The sequence below is a fragment of the Exophiala viscosa genome (assembly GCF_022695815.1).
Source record: "Exophiala viscosa unplaced genomic scaffold EDD37scaffold_4, whole genome shotgun sequence".
Lineage (NCBI taxonomy): Eukaryota > Fungi > Ascomycota > Eurotiomycetes > Chaetothyriales > Herpotrichiellaceae > Exophiala > Exophiala viscosa.
Window position 1 is genome coordinate 1,422,851 of NW_026944356.1, and position 15,763 is coordinate 1,438,613.

Consider the following 15,763-nt stretch of genomic DNA (forward strand, 5'->3'; position numbering starts at 1 on the left):
GCACGCGTGTCGAGATCTTGTGAGGTGTCAAAGCTTAACCCCAGACAACAATGGCCTTTCCTTCATTCGCGGTTCGAAGCGGCACGGGCCTGTCTGATTGGCTGGAGAGGCGTCCTTCCAACATGTCCGGTTATCGCACTGTGCCGCGCACAGATCGCTACCAAGAACCACCACATCACCAGTGCCCCTCCATATCATATATCTTTGCGTCCTCGGACAACAGTCGCCGCAACATATACGTCTATTCAAGCCTCTGGAACACTTAAGAGCTTCTTGCGCGGACGAACCAACTGAATCGAAGATGTCATTCGTTTGACTCACGCATCACCATCATCACCCGAATCCTCTCCGTCTCCGTCCGCTGAACACGCCTTTAAACACGCCGTGATCCTTCAGAGATCACAGCGAGGCGTCCAGAGCGGTCACCGGAGACAACTGCACCTCTACATACCACATGAGCCACAGTCTCTGGCGTTATCTCCTCGAGGACGATGTCGATAGCTTTCGACAGTGCCTGGCGAACGCCACCTTCACCTCCGGACCTTCCAAGGTGGCCGCCGTAGGCCAGGCAGGAAATGCTTCTTTCAAGATTGGTAGCCCAGGGAGTCTATCCGCGTCTCCCAAGACTCCATTGAAAACAAGGAAGAGTTCGGGGTACACTCCAACGAGCGCAAGCCATGGCAAGCCTGGAGGTCTTGTCTTGACGCGCGCTGAACTGAATGCAAGAGACAGCTTCGGGAGGACATTATTGCATCATGCTGCATCATCAAGATCGGAAGACGCCCTGGCATTTGTCAAGGCCTTGTTGGGAATGCCTTTCATTGACCTATACGCCCAGGATCTCGAGAGCGGCTGGACAGCTTTGCATCGTGCGCTGTACTTTGGCAACATTTCAATCGCACATGCTCTGATGGTCCGAGACATCCAAGATGCCACGGATTACACAACAAACACCCAGCATACCCACGCCGGCGGCCTCGTCAAGATCAAAGACCATGAAGGCAACAGTCCGTTTGAAGTATTTGGCCTCACGATTGCCCCGCGATCTTTGCAGGATGATTCTTCCACACTCCCATCTGGCTTGCAAGACGACGAAAGCATCAACGGCATGGACTATCATGAAAACTATGATGCCGAGCGGTCAAAACGCCATGTCCAGCCCCTCGTCGATCTTGTAGGGGATGAGGTATACGCGTTTGGTAGCAACAAGAATATGTCCCTGGGTGTTGGGGACGGTGACGATCGACATTATCCAGAACGCCTTCAATTTACAAGACCAGATCACCTGCTCCAGCGTCTGCTTGCTGATCATCTCGAGGCCAGGCAAAGCGCCCAGCATGCAGACTTGGCAAGCAGCATTGAGGATCTTCGAGCGCAGGACTTCCTGCCTGATATCATTCGGTACAAACCAATCACCATCCAAAACGTGGTCATGTCGAAGTTTCATACTGCTGTGCTAACGGACGACCCGATTTCGAACCTGTACATATCTGGATTTGGACAAGGTGGCCGTCTTGGTACTGGTGATGAAAACACTTCTTTCACTTATCGGTGCATTCAAAGTGGTGGACTTGCGAAGAGACACATTTCCGCTATAGCCCTTGGGCAGGATCATACCGTGGCGGTATGCTCGCAAGGCGAAGTCTATACTTGGGGAAGTAATCGGTATGGTCAACTGGGTTATTCTCTGCCGGAGGTGCCCAAAAATGAGGTGCCTATGCAATTGACGCCACGCCAACTCTATGGATATATCAAGAAAGAGGTCGTTGTCGGTGCAGCGGCTTCCGCAATCCATTCAGCATTGTACACTTCGTCGGCACTCTATACCTTTGGTAAGAATGAAGGCCAACTGGGTTTGATGGATGCAGACGCCCGGTCATTGGGAATACAAGAGCTTCCTCGCCGCGTCGGAGTGTCGGTCTTGCAATCTTCGATTCTGTCGGTCAGCGCGATTGACCGCGCTACCACTGTATTACTCGAGAACCACGATGTCATTGTCTTCACACATTATGGCTGGACCAAGATACTCTTTCCGATGGAAACGTTCACCAATTACTACATATCGGACAGTCTCTCGACGAGGTATAACATGGAGTCCAACTATGTCAAACAGATCACAAGTGGTGGCAGCACGATCTGTGCCATGTCTTCATTTGGGGAAGTCTATACCGTCGAGGTTCCAAAAGTGTCGGAGAACGTCCCTTCGCACATGTCTACGACCAATCCGACTAAGGCCCGTAATGCTCTACCACTGCCGGTCCGTCTCTGGTCGATCCGGAAAGCTCACATGTCTGCTATTGACGTGGCCGTCGGGCAAGATGGCTCGATCGTGCTGTGCACCGCATCCGGATCCGTCTGGCGAAAAGAGAAGCGCGCAAATATCAAAACCGTGCGCGACAAGCAGGCAGGCATGGCGCGGGTCAAAGACTACAAATTCGTCCGCGTTCCTAACCTGACTCGAGCAATAGCCGTTCGAAGCAACGCTTTTGGATCGTTTACAGCCGTACGAAAAGACTGCTCCGTCACTCGCGATCAAATAGTTCCGGAAGCGCAATCTTTGTGGAACGATGTCGGGCTCTTGCTTCCTTTTATCGAGTATGGGAAGTCAAGCGACGACCCCGAGCTAGGGGTCAACTCGGCCAGTATTTGTCGCGCGATCATCACCAAAGCTTCGGCAGAGCAAGACATCATGGACATCTGCAAACGCCACGAACCACTATCGGACAGCCAGTACGATCTTTGGATTACCTCCAATGTCACCGACATCCGCATTCCCATTCACGCTTTTGTGCTCAAGGCAAGGAGCAAGGTCATGCGGACTGCTTTGACAGAGTTTCAGGAGTCATACTACTATTCCATTCCCGATGTTCTGTCGATCGAATATGGAGCCGATGGGCAGATTCAAATAATGTTTAATGGCGCCGATTTCTTGACCATCGTCAACCTGGTGTTATATCTGTATACGGAGAACCTGGCTGATGTCTGGCACTACACGTCCAAGGCATTGCAATTTGCCGCACGCTATCGCGCTATTCGAATTGAACTCATGAAAATTGCTACACACCTGGAATTGCGAGAATTGGAACGAGCAGCGAGAGTCATGGTTGATCCTGCTTGGCATCTCGCAAACGACATGGAGCTTGCCTTTCTCGACCCCGAGTTCTTCACCGATGCTGATGTACTTATTGAACTTGCCAATGGAGCCGAGCTTCCTGCTCACAGTGTTCTGCTGTGCAAGCGTTGTCCATTCTTTGACGGCTTGTTTAATGGACGAGCTGGAGGAATGTGGATGCGTTCGCGGCGCACGGCAGCAGCTGAGGAGTCCGAGCTTGTCAGAGTGGACCTCAAACATATTGACGAGCGTATCTTCAGCATGCTTCTACGACATCTCTATGCCGACACTGGAGATGAGCTGTTTGACGACGTAGTCACAAAGAGCTTTGACGAGTTCATCGATACCGTCATTGAATTAATGTCTGTTGCCAATGAACTCATGCTGGATCGGCTCGAGCAGATTTGTCAACAAATTCTAGGAAGATTCGTCAATGTGAGGAACGTCTGCTCTTTACTGAACACTGTTGCCGAGTGCTCCGTGGACGACTTTAAACAAGCGGCTTTGGAGTACATTTGTCTGAATTTGGAAAGTACGTTAGAAATGAAGTTGCTGGATGAGCTGGACGAAGACCTCTTTTCTCAGCTTGATGAGGTTGTCGAAGCCAACCAGCTGGCGTTTTTGCCGTTCGCTCGCAGTGAAGTAGCAGAGATCGAACTGGTTGGAAACCACCCCGATCTGCTCAGGAGGATGGAGATCTGCAGGCAGCGAAGGATCGACTCTATGAGGCTGAGGTCGAGGCTTGTCGAGGACGAAGAACGTCACGCTTCCGCGGCCGCCAAACTTCGTGTAGGCAGCTTGGAACGACATGCGTCTTCACCGACCATCAGAGGACAATTACCAACACCGGTAGGTGACTCGCCTGCCAGTACTCCAAGCGCCAGCCCAGCAATTGTGCCAAATGACGCTGGCGATGATTTGCCATTCGAAATGGACGACGATGCTCTTCCAGGACCGGCCAGTGAAGTCAGACGTCCATCGGGCAGATCACCACCCCTCCGAGAGAAGCCTGTGCCACTGAACATGCCCAACGCTGCTCTTTCTGGATCTATTGAGAGTCCCAGAACACCTCGCGCCGGATTCGTCAATTCGTACAGGTCACAATCGGACAACGTACTTTTGGCGCACAGTCCGACAGTGCCTGTGACAGGCTTCGAGACGTCCGGGGCAGCATGGCAGATTCCTACTGAGACTCGTCGAAAGAGTGATCTCAAAGACATCATGGAGCAAGCATCGGCGTCGCGCGTGTCCAATTTGACGCAAGCCATGCGCACGGCCTCAATTCCGTTGCAAGGCAGCAACAAGATGTCGCAAAAGGAGCGGAAACGTCAGCAGCAGCTGCTCGTGAAGGAGCAAGAGGCGAAGACTGTACAGTCTTCAAGTGTGCCCAAGGACTCGGTCGCAAGAGGAGCCTCTTCTCCTTGGCAGAACGTGGCCAAACCCATCAAGCCCGCTGCTTCACCGGTCTCGCCCATGCAAGGGTCAACTCCACAAGCCGATAAGCCACTGCCTGGGAAGCAGAGCATGACCATGCGTCAGACAGTCGCAGGAGGTTCCCCAAGTGGGCAGACCCCTACCAAAGACGCTAGTCGTGGACCACCATCCGGGCTTGCACCTGCCCTCAAACCAGCGGCGCCACAAATCCAATCAATACGCCACAGTCCCATTCCTTCTAGGACAGCTTCAGCTATCGACGCACGTACATCGATGGCCGAGATATTAGCGCAGCAGCAGACCGAGAAAAGGGCAGTCAAGGAGGCAGTCGCGAAGAGGTCACTGCAAGAGATCCAGCAGGAACAGGAGTTCCAAGAGTGGTGGGACAGTGAGAGCCGGCGGATACAAGAGGAAGAGGCACAAGCCAGTACTACTGCAGCCCGAGGTGGCAAAGGGGGCCGTGGACGTGGCGGACACCGTCGTGGCAGTGGTAGGGGCAAAGCAACATCGGCAACGGATGTGGCTGGCCGAGAGCCTTCCACGGCGAACCCGAAGCACCGGGAAGATTCTGGTCGTGGTGGGCATGACTCTCAACGAGGCAGCGGTCGAGGGCGTGGTCGGGGTAATGCACAGCAGCAACGTGGAGTACGGCAGTAATGATAGAACAGTACAGATTTTGATTCATGGGATTGCACATATGATTGACGCTACATAACGTAACGAAGACTCTTTTCTCACGATGTTGAAAAGTGTCCTGAAGGATTGATAAATTAGCATCTTTCATCCTAAGGGGCGACCTGTCGACCTGTGGATGTCCTTGCAGCCAGGCAGCCAGGCAGGCTCACGATAATCCTTCGTACTCTTTGCACGAAGGTGCTCTGCACCTGAAAATACTACTTCCACAGACTTCTGCCCGGTGGACTGGCACAGGTGCCTGATTGTCAGCATAACATTGTACCGTCACTACCAGGAACAAGCTCGCACGCCAAAGTTTTCTTTTCTTGTTCGATGAAAGTCACAACCACAGAAGCGAGGGAAATCACTTAGCGGGAGCGGCTAGACGGGCGGGCAACGGAAGGGAGCCTTGGTTCAGCAGCCGGGTGGGGTTGTCTCGTATGCGCAAGGCAGAGAGGACAATTCAGAGAGGAAGCACATAACCAAGAGTCCTTTAATGTTGTTTACGAGAGGGAGGGCTGGAACCGAACGGCGAAGATGCCGGTTGTTGGCTGTAAGTGCAATGGAGGGAAAATAAAACCATCAACTGCATACCTAGGTACCTTAACATTGCTGGCATTGAGATATTGGCCGTATGAAAAGTACTATATGCGCTCCCCCAGAGTGCCTAGAAGAAAAGAGTATACACAGTACCGTAGCCGACAAGGGAAGGTGATTGAGGCAACCAATTGAAAGGCAAATGGAGGTTTCTCGATCCACCACATTCTCCTCGCACCTTTTGGTGCCTGCGCCCATGATGCATAGTCCATGCAGGACATCAGAGACCAGCCAGAGAACGAGTGACAAGCAATGAAACTAAGGACCAGGCATGCTGCATGTGAGGAAGCATATCATATCATATCACTTGAAATGACCAACAAACACTCCTCAACCTCACCGGCCACACCGTTGACCATAACGGAGTACTGCACCTTTGCACACTGCACTGCACCCGCACCCTTCGGTGGAGTTTCGGAAGAAGCCACGGCGAAGAGAGATCGTCCCTGGTGTTGCTGCTTTGTATCCGACATTTCGATATCATATCATTGCACGCCTGCATCATCCCATTGTTGAATAACTCTTCCACTACTGCCTTTACTTATCTTTCTCCATCAGACTAAGTCTACTCCATCGCTGCCTGGCGAGGCTCTTCACCGGTTCACCCGACGACTGCAAAGTAATATTCCACTCGCCTGACCACCACTCTCCACCTTTACATCTGTACCTATCCGACCTCCGAACTGACCTGGCATTGACTCCAACACCGCCAATCACATGCAGCTTCCGTCATATGCCTGCGACTCGAGACCATCAACAACCTCACACCTCCCAACACCTTTCTCATCTTCCTCCTACTGCGCCGCAACAATGACTCCTCCCTCCATCTAGCCTGCATCTGCTCCGCTGCCCCCCCCGAAAGTTACCACAATAACGTTCAAAAGTTCCATGAAATGAACCGGTGTTGACCGCCCCAATCAACGGCCATTGATACTACCATTGCACTCTTGTTGGGATATTAGTGAAAGAGCATGGATGGCTACCGGATACTTGCCAGGCTAGACTCACCGTCGGAACGCTAAGCCAGGACATCGACGACCTAGACATTTCATGCTCCATCCCACCCATCAATATGCATCAACATCCTCGTCCACCACCAGTCACTGCGTCTCCCGCAAACTCCGAACAGACAAACCCTACCCGCACGAATAACCCTAGAGATCGGGACTCCCATGCTTCAAGGACAGACTCGCCCTTTACCCAGGGCTCCGGTTCCTCGGAAGACTTCGCTGCTGCTCGTCAAGATCAACCGGCGGACAATACCGCTGGCCAGATGCAGAGGCTAAATCAGGTCATCCAGAACTACCACTCCAAGGCAGCCTTGATCATATTGCAGTCGAGAATCGAGTTGGCACCAGCGTACTCTCAAAAGACAGACACGAAGAGGGTGAATCGGTGGTTCAACCTGGACATAGATGAGACGGACGAGTACAAGCATGATATAAAGAGGTGGAAAACGTGCGATGTCGAATACAATCGTCCTCCTCCACTGATGATCGAGATCTTCCTCACGACCGAACCTCTACAGCAAGGTCAAAGACTGGTCATCATCGATGACGACGGCAAGAGATGGGATGTCTTGAATACTTTGTCTTCGGCTTACAGTACTTCTCGTACCGGTCAACGACGGACTTCGGATTCTAATGAGGTCCTACTGGAAAGGTGGACGATAGAGCTTGGTGATGCTAGGACTCCAATTCCCTCGGATCTGGCCACCCTTCTGCCGCTGGTCTACAAGAAGAGTATCGTATCCTTCAGGGCTCTCTATACGTACAGCAATTTCCTACCGGCTTGGAAGTTGTCGAGAAAAGTGGGCAAAGGTCGCTCTCACATGGCAATGAGGCTGGGTTATCGTTTGGTTGACGGAACGCGATTGAGTGGTATATCTCGGTCAGACAATCTCAGCCTCAGGCTGTTTGATAGTCACGCGGATGTCCTGTCCACCTACGATTTCGGCCTGACGGACTCACCCGCGGGACCATTTTCGGTCAAAGTTGAATATCGACAAAACTGCGATTTCCGAATAGATGACTCCGAGGAGCTGTTAAGCTCGAGATTTCTAGGCGCTGATGACGAGCTATTCCGGCCTTCCTTGCCGACTGACAAAGGCTCTCGAGCGGAGATCGGGTCTCTTCCCAATGACCGGCGACAGAATTTGCTCGAAAGACCAGAGTTGGGGCTTGCATACGGCAGCTTGTCAACGTTTCACCAGGCAGGAGTTGGTACGGGGACGAGTCCAATTTCAGCTCTTCGCAATGCTCAAGACTTCAATGCCAGCTCTCCGCCGACACCGGAACAGACCAGATCCTCGATGCATCCCCCTACAGCATCTCAACCCACCCGCAACTCCCTCCGCGCTGTCGCAGCTAACCGACGAAGCTCTTTCTCTGTGCAGCCGTTCAAGACCCCTACATTATCAGCCTCTCCTCTCGGTTCTTCTCCTTTAGCAGCCTCTCCACGAACACATACCGCACGAGCGCCTACGCTTGGATCGCTTACCGAAGAAGGAATTGCACCTCCGTCTGCCACTTATATGGCATCGCGAAGGACCGGATCACTCACATCCGACATTGCTGTTGCTTCAACCGCATCGAGCTTGCCCAAGCCTGCTCCGACCAGGTACAGCAGCAGTTTCAGTCATAGACGAGCTCGACTGTCATCAGGAGGCACCACTACCAAGACAGATGATGATCAGACCAGCAGCGGCAGGGCAAGTGCTACTTCTTCAGTCCAGCCAGGTTCTGGGCTGATGACAGAGGCAGCAATTGGTGGTGGAAGTTCGGGCTCGGTCGCAGAAGATGATGGGGAGAATATCTCGGGTTTCCTCAAGATGTTGGAAGTACAAAAAGACCTTTTATTACCTGCATCTTCGGCTGCTGCTGAAGCCAACACCAAGAGAACCGCAGCAGCATTACATCGTTTTCACCGAATGCGAGACTCGAATGCTGCCTTGTCTGACTCCATGTCATCGTCACTAATGTTACAGCGATCGTCGGCCTCTTCTAGTCGGCAATTGTCGGGCGTTCCTCCCATGGTCGCTGGAACGTCCATGTCGACTTCGTCATCTCCTGGGAAACCTATTTCACCTCATACACCACATACCCCGTTCGCTCCATCTCGACTGAGCGCTGCCTACAGTCATGATGATACCGAACAAGCTCACCATCTCAGTGGCCAAGCACCTCGATCTCCATCAGAGGCGCCCACGGAGGAGACCGCGCAAGCTCAGTCGACGGCTAACGTTCCGGCAATAGATATCCCTAACTCTCCCAGACTCTTCTTACCGGGCTATCAACGATCTAGTTCAGCTCAGCGGAGACCTCTGAGTTCAGACGAGGACATTGGTGATTTGTACGGCATGCGAAGCCATAGTATGGGGGCCGATCGCAGAGGTCACCGACGTGAGGCAGCGAGGCAAGATGATGTCGATGAGCCCACGAGTGCTCAGACTAGGCAGGGGACGAACTCGCCCAGAGCGAACGATCCTATCCGTGCCGGCTCTCAAGTGCATCGCCATTCTGGCCTGGCGACAATGACCACAGACGGTGGAGGCTCCGAATCCACTTCAGACCGCACTTCACCCAATGTCTATCGCAACAAACCGACCAGAGGAGGTCTTGGTAGAGGCGTTACTCCTACGCAGGGATCTAGCTCGAGCTTCGGCGGGACTGGAGCCAGCGTGGAGCAAGTGGACAGTAGTACCAGCGGGTCATGGGGAAGAGGTGGCCGACGAAGCGTAAGTCGACCTGAAAACCGGTTTCAAGACGAGGACGAGTTCCTGCCCTTTGCCATGGAAAAGAGCGACTTTCACACTGCTGGAAGTGGGAAGCCTGATCAAGCCGGTTCTGGTTCTGGTGCTGGTGCCGGTGCTGGTATCAGTGGTGGTGGTTAGGGAATGATCTGTACTTCCAATGGGGCGTGGACGAGATATGACGACTGTCGCTTTTAGCATACTTGGAGTGCTGTGAGCGGGATTCCGGCGCAACATGCTGGGCTTATTATAAATGAACTATACGGGGAAGCGGGCTCATGATTTTGAGGCACGCAAGCACGTTGGCGTCCCACAAGACTGGACTGGCGTTTGTATAATGGATGTGGTTCAAGGATGAGTCCCTATCCATATCATATGATGTATTGAAGCGGCATTTCTTGAATGTACCTAGGTATCATTCTCACTCACTAGAATTTGAGTTTTGTTTCAATTCGTGGGTTTTATGCTACCTATTTGCTCACTTCTCGGGTAAGCTGTACATACATAGCCTGTATCTAGGCAGATTATGCGCATCATGATGGTGGTGTACATGATGTCCTGCCAGATCCGTAAGCTAGCCCAGGTGTCGAAGTCATAAATATGTCCTTTTGTCCCAAATGCACGTCGCTTGCCATAAAGTCTCCAAACTCCGTCTTTTTCCCTTCGCTGTATAGATGTGGTATCATCGGTGAGATATGACCAGTGCACGCCCTCGCTTCTTGTCGTAAAAAAGTCGTTAAAATGAAAACCAATCATGACCATGCTGTGGCGCAGCATGTGCTGCTTATCGAGCAATGCTCACCGCTGTGGTTCATAACCGTACCCGTTATTCGCATACCCGGTCTGCTGGTTGAATCTGCCGTGGGTGTCGTTATAATCTGCCATCCTTAGACGGTCACTTGTCCACTGTTGATGTTGATGTTGCTGCTGCTGTTGTTGCTGCGGCGCAGGTCTCGAATACCCGTTCTCACGGTACTCGGGGACTCCATACGGTATGTCCTGCGAATTCGAGTGCGAGTGCGAATGCGAGAGTGTGCTCGTGCTCGTACAATTGAGGTTGTCCAACTTGACGTCCTTCGCAGAGGCGTTGGCGTCCAGATCCATCTTGTTGTACTTGCCGAGCGCGGTTTGAGCGCGACGACTGCGCACGTCGAGCACGACCAGTGCGATCTGGGCGAGCCAGCCGAACACGGCGAACGAGTAGAGAGCCTTGTATGTGCGGCAGATCATCATGCCGTCGGACGAGGCCCAGTTGGTGGCTGAGCAGGTGTGGCCTAGCGTGCCGTACATGTTGTATGTGAGGAGGGCGAGGCCGGCGGTCCAGATCAGTGCGATGGGAATGTTGACTAGCATGTTCACTAGGGGGTTGAGGAAGGCGCAGGCGTAGATCATGCTGGAGATGAGGAGGGTGATGAGGGATAGGAGGGTTGAGGCGAGGACCTGAAAGTTACACTGTTAGCTGGCGCGTTTTTGGTCTTGCGGGCGATCGCTGGTGGGAACGGAACGTACAATGATGAATGTCCATGGGAGTTTATAGCCGTCATGCTTAAGTTGGATGCAGAAGTAGACTAGGATGGCCGTGACGATGGAGGCACTGATGAATGCAATTGCCCGAACGACGTGGAAGGCTAGCCGTGGGTAGACTTGTGGTCGGCTTCTCATTTTGGAATTGGGGGGCATGATGAAAAGAAGCCAAAAACGAAAGACAGTCAACGCCAACGGGCAAGTATATCTTTTCTCGTCGCAGTGTACTCCGTAAGGGGTTGGCAGTGTGGCTGTTCAACTGCTGCGCAACCAAGAAGCTCAGACACGTTGGAGCGTCGTAAGTAGGTGGAGTCGTACGTCGTGTTTCGCAATGGAAAAAAGGAGAGTGGTTGGGTATTGCTGAGACGGTTCTTGTAGCAACGCCGCAACGGCTACGATGACGACGGATGGCTCAATGAAGTTGTTGGCAATTCATTGAGTGACAGTGAAGAAGAGAGAAAGGCAAAAATCAGAGAATGTAGAGCATGAGTGCTCTTGAGGAAACCATTTTACAGGTCTTGGTAGCCTCGTAAAGGAGAGGCTGATGAGGCGTTTGAAGAGGGTCTGAGCATCCGAAAATAGATCTTCCGGGAGCCAAGGGCCCTAATGCGCCTCATGGAGACCCTCATGGAGACGATCCCACAGGGGTATTCCGACGCCCGAAAGTCAACAGCCGGCCACTCATATGGGACTCTCACCGCTGGTTCCCCAGGCACAACAGGGTTTAATACCGAGCTAAACCATAAGAAGTGTACGGCTTAGGTAACAGTAGACGAGGCTGATTTGATGGCGACGTGGTCATGAGGGAACAACACCTAAGTGCAAGTGTCATGAGAGACAATGGTAATCTGCAAAGTAATTTATTCATCTGCAAACCACTACAGCAAAACAAACCTCAGAGTTCGATTCTGCTCGTCTATCTCTCCCTTCAGCCTCCAGCTCACCGCAGCGGACTCTCTCTCAAGGTCCCATTTCCTGGCACAAAGCTTCCTGTCCCTGACGCATTCAATTTGAATGCTCCGCTACTGCCACCGCTCTTCGACCCTGGTGGTGACGTCGGCAAAAGCGACGGCATCAAGTCAGGTGTATTTCTTCCGCTCGGCACAGCGCTGTTAGCTGTTCCTGTGCCCATGCCTTCGGGCAACAAAATCCCTCCAATACTTCTCGGAGGAGGTTTCCATCCATACTTTGTGCCTTTTCGATAGATGTCTTCAATCATTTGGTCGACAATTCCTGCGTCGTCGTATTCCTGGTACTTACGCCACAGTCTCAGCGCCATACGCGCATCTTCAATACTGTCATGTCCATCGCCAGCCGCATCCTCGGACATCTCTTCTTGGATGTACTCCTTAAACACAGCCCAAGCCAGATACCGCAAGGAGAATCTTCGGTTCCTGCCCGGTGCCAAGTACAGAAACTGTGTGTCGACAGTCTGTGACTTGGGCACATGAATGTTTGCTTTGCGGAAATCCGATGCCAATCCATGTCCAACGAAAATGCACCCTAAGTTAAGCAGAATCCACAATTTCTTGTATGCCACCTTCAGCGGAACAAGATTATGTTGGGACTGCTGCGGGTCAAGATCGCCAGGTTTGATGCCGGAATACTGTGTCTTGTAATCCACAATTGGTTCGTATATCGTGATATAGTCGTCGATGAAGGGTACTCCTTCCTCGTCACCTTGACCACGTATTACGCTGACTCGCGCAAGTCCGGACTTGGCGGGTCGGATGGTCTCTTGCGTACCATCGGCCTTGACATCGATTTCGGCTTTTTCCAATTCCACAAATTCAGTGTCCAGAGCAATAGGAGTATCCTTTCGTGGGTGCTCATCGGGCCTCAACATCTTACACTCGTCAACCGGATAAAGTCCATTGATACTGTAATGGTGATAAAGGAGCGTAGTGTCCAGGTTTTGTTTCCAGGTCTCATCAAGCTTCCCATGTGCGGTCTTGATCTGGTAAGCGATCACACTAGGCGTTTTCCATTTTTCGCTGAAATGCAAGGCCTCTCTAGGGTCGATTGGAGTGACAAGGAAATCGTTGAACAGGTGCCAATTGGGGAATACCTTGTTGTTATGCATTGCCTCAGATCCAGCGCCGGACACCTCAACATTGACCATGCTGACGAGGTGAGGTTGATGTCGTTCGCTAGCGTCGATCTCGGCCACGAAGCCCACAAGCTCATAAACCACCAGATTCGGAGACTTGTTTCGGAGGTGCAAAGCAAGATCAGACCCTTCGAAGCAGTAGACGTTCCTATCCTGCACGATGATCCCGACTTCTGATGGTAACCACCCTGGTGTTTCCCAAAGGGCTCGCATCGTAGCGTTGCCACCAAGTGCCGCGTTGATCATGAGCACAAAGGGTAATTGCCGGATGGTTTTCCGGATAGCAAGTTGTTGATATCTTCGACATCGACTGCACCAACCTCGATTCTTGGCTTCTCGTTCAATGGTGGTCTTCAGAATTGATGAGAATTTCAAATATCTCATCGAGTGTTTAGGATCAACCTGCGGGTAAACCAGGTCATGCACGTAAGTACTGGCAGGTTTGGTGGTTTCATTGTTGCAGTACATGCATCGAATCGACTCGAACGCATTACATGCGAGGATTTCATCAATGCCATCGCTGCTCCCAGCAATGGTGTTGTATTCGTGTGCTATCTGCTTCAGGAAGAAGCGATTGACCGCTTGTATAGTGGTGGATAAAGGGGTTCCATTGGCCATGGACAAATGCTCAAACAGGCTGAGGTTGGCAGCTTCCCTAGATGCTCCAAATGCCCGCAGAAGATTTGTGGCCTGGCAGTTTTGACCTTGGGCTTTTTCCAACATGTCAAAGAAGAATCCGAATTCGCAGAGGAGACAATTGCCTGCAACGCATGAGGTGGCCGCATGCTGTACGGCGACGTTGCGGACCAACGGGATGAATCTGTAGAGTTGTAGCAGGGAGTTGATGAAGGAGTTTGCGATGTGAGTCTCTAATCCGGAATGAGGAGTTTTGTTGTAGTACCGAAAATCAAAGTCGTCAACTCCGAACCTGGAATACTTGATTTCCACATTGCTGTACTTGAGCATTCGTTCCTCGTCAGTCTGGTTTCGGCCGTTCAAAGACACTCCGGCCAAAGACTCCACGGCGTCAGAAAGCTTTTGCCCATCCATAGTGGCTGGCGTTCCCTTGGCCTTTTCACTCAGAAATTTGGGTACAGCGATCGAAGCCGGTGCATGACCTGCTCTGGTATCTTCCACCTGGTAACGGAGAAGTTTTCGAGGATTGAGGTTAGGAGCATATTGTCCCATCTCCGCCGTTTGCATATGAAAGAGTAAGGAAGGTTCTACAGGGACCGGCGGCGACCCAACCTCAAAGACCACATGACTAGGCCATGCCGACAGTAGTGGTTCTGAATAGTACGGCATACCTATAGTATTTAGAGGCGTATCATTCCAGTCCACATGAGGGATCTGTTGTGGAGGTGGATCTGCAAATTCTGTCTCTTTGCTAAGGTTGTTGAATCGCACTTTCGATGGTGAACCCCAAAGGTATATCAGGCCGTTTGTGTCTGTAATGGCCAAAGCATCGCCAGAGGAAGCGATTTCCATGCCCAGCATGAATTGGACGTTTGCTTGTTTCAGCATAACATTAACTGGATTCATCAGATCCACGACCTGCATTTGCCCTGTTTGCGAGGCAACAAAGCTTGTCGTTTGTAGTTTCGGGTGCATGCGTACATAAGCCGCGCCTGCATGGAAGGGTATTGGTGGGAGTGAAGTGAGAGATTTCAGATCGTGCACATTGGCCAAGGGATCCACGATAGGTACACCTAGCTGTCGCACGGAAAAGCCACACGTTACCAGAAAGTCGTTGCGTGCATCCATGTCGTTCACGGCGCTTGAATGGGCTCTCCATTTCTTGAGCACGGAAAAATCATTCAAGCTGATAATGTGGACATTGCCATCGTCGGTGGCGGCGCAAATATGTCGACTTTTCTTGATGATGGTGTATTTAGCCTGTGCAGCATGCTCGGACACGATCTGGCCTTTGTCGATGTCTATGATGAAGAAAGTGGACTGGCATCCGGCGACTATGATGAGATTGTTGATAGTTGTGAAGGCCATACATCGTAGATCGGTCATGAGTCGATGTGAAAGGTGCCATTGAGTTAGACCTCTGCGGGTGACGAAGTGTACACTGGACGCCGAGATGGATACGATGCCCTTCTCGTGGAGCAGTAGTTGTTTGACTGGCCCTTCGCCCAGGTGAGCCTTGACGGAGACATATCGTTGCAGCTCTGGGCCATAGAATGAGGTGACACGTCCTTGATCGTTACCGACCCATAGTAACTCTTGTAGATCGTCGAATGCTATGGCGCTGGCTGGGGTGGGAATTGCATGCAGGCCTGACGAGGGCACCGCGATGCGTGTGATTTCATCCCAATCGGCCTCCATGGGCGCGCACAGAGTCCTTTCCAGCGATCATGGATTTGGAGGACGCAGCATTACTTTTATTTTGGTATTCAACGGTCCAAGGTCGGACTTTCATATTTTGTTTCGTGGTCTTATTGAGGAGCAAGAGTGAAGATGGTGGTCGAGGTTGACAATGATTGAAGTTGTGGTCCGTGAGTCGTGGCTGAAAGCTGTGGCTCATTCCCGCTCATACTGTGTGTCTATTGGC

At 51.9% G+C, this 15,763-nt stretch overlaps 4 protein-coding genes across 4 annotated transcripts; 2 read left to right on the forward strand and 2 right to left on the reverse strand.

Moving 5' to 3' along the window:
• Positions 1-45: 45 nt before the first annotated feature.
• Positions 46-5,258, forward strand: EDD37DRAFT_628999 (uncharacterized protein). Its single transcript, XM_062816477.1, has one exon. The coding sequence runs from the start codon at positions 455-457 to the stop codon at positions 5,201-5,203; it is 4,749 nt and encodes a 1,582-aa protein (XP_062671051.1). The 5' UTR covers positions 46-454; the 3' UTR covers positions 5,204-5,258.
• A 1,354-nt stretch (positions 5,259-6,612) lies between these two features.
• EDD37DRAFT_379540 (autophagy-like protein 13) lies at positions 6,613-9,863 on the forward strand. The gene has a single exon (XM_062812069.1). The coding sequence runs from the start codon at positions 6,891-6,893 to the stop codon at positions 9,708-9,710; it is 2,820 nt and encodes a 939-aa protein (XP_062671052.1). The 5' UTR covers positions 6,613-6,890; the 3' UTR covers positions 9,711-9,863.
• Positions 9,864-10,367: 504 nt separating this feature from the next.
• EDD37DRAFT_649494 (uncharacterized protein) lies at positions 10,368-11,249 on the reverse strand (the record flags this gene model as incomplete). Its single annotated transcript, XM_062818141.1, has 2 exons — positions 10,368-11,009; positions 11,079-11,249. The coding sequence occupies 2 exons, from the start codon at positions 11,247-11,249 to the stop codon at positions 10,368-10,370; spliced, it is 813 nt and encodes a 270-aa protein (XP_062671053.1).
• Positions 11,250-11,711: 462 nt separating this feature from the next.
• EDD37DRAFT_629002 (PAB-dependent poly(A)-specific ribonuclease subunit pan2) lies at positions 11,712-15,673 on the reverse strand. The gene has a single exon (XM_062816478.1). The coding sequence runs from the start codon at positions 15,535-15,537 to the stop codon at positions 12,034-12,036; it is 3,504 nt and encodes a 1,167-aa protein (XP_062671054.1). The 5' UTR covers positions 15,538-15,673; the 3' UTR covers positions 11,712-12,033.
• Between the last annotated feature and the right edge of the window lie 90 nt (positions 15,674-15,763).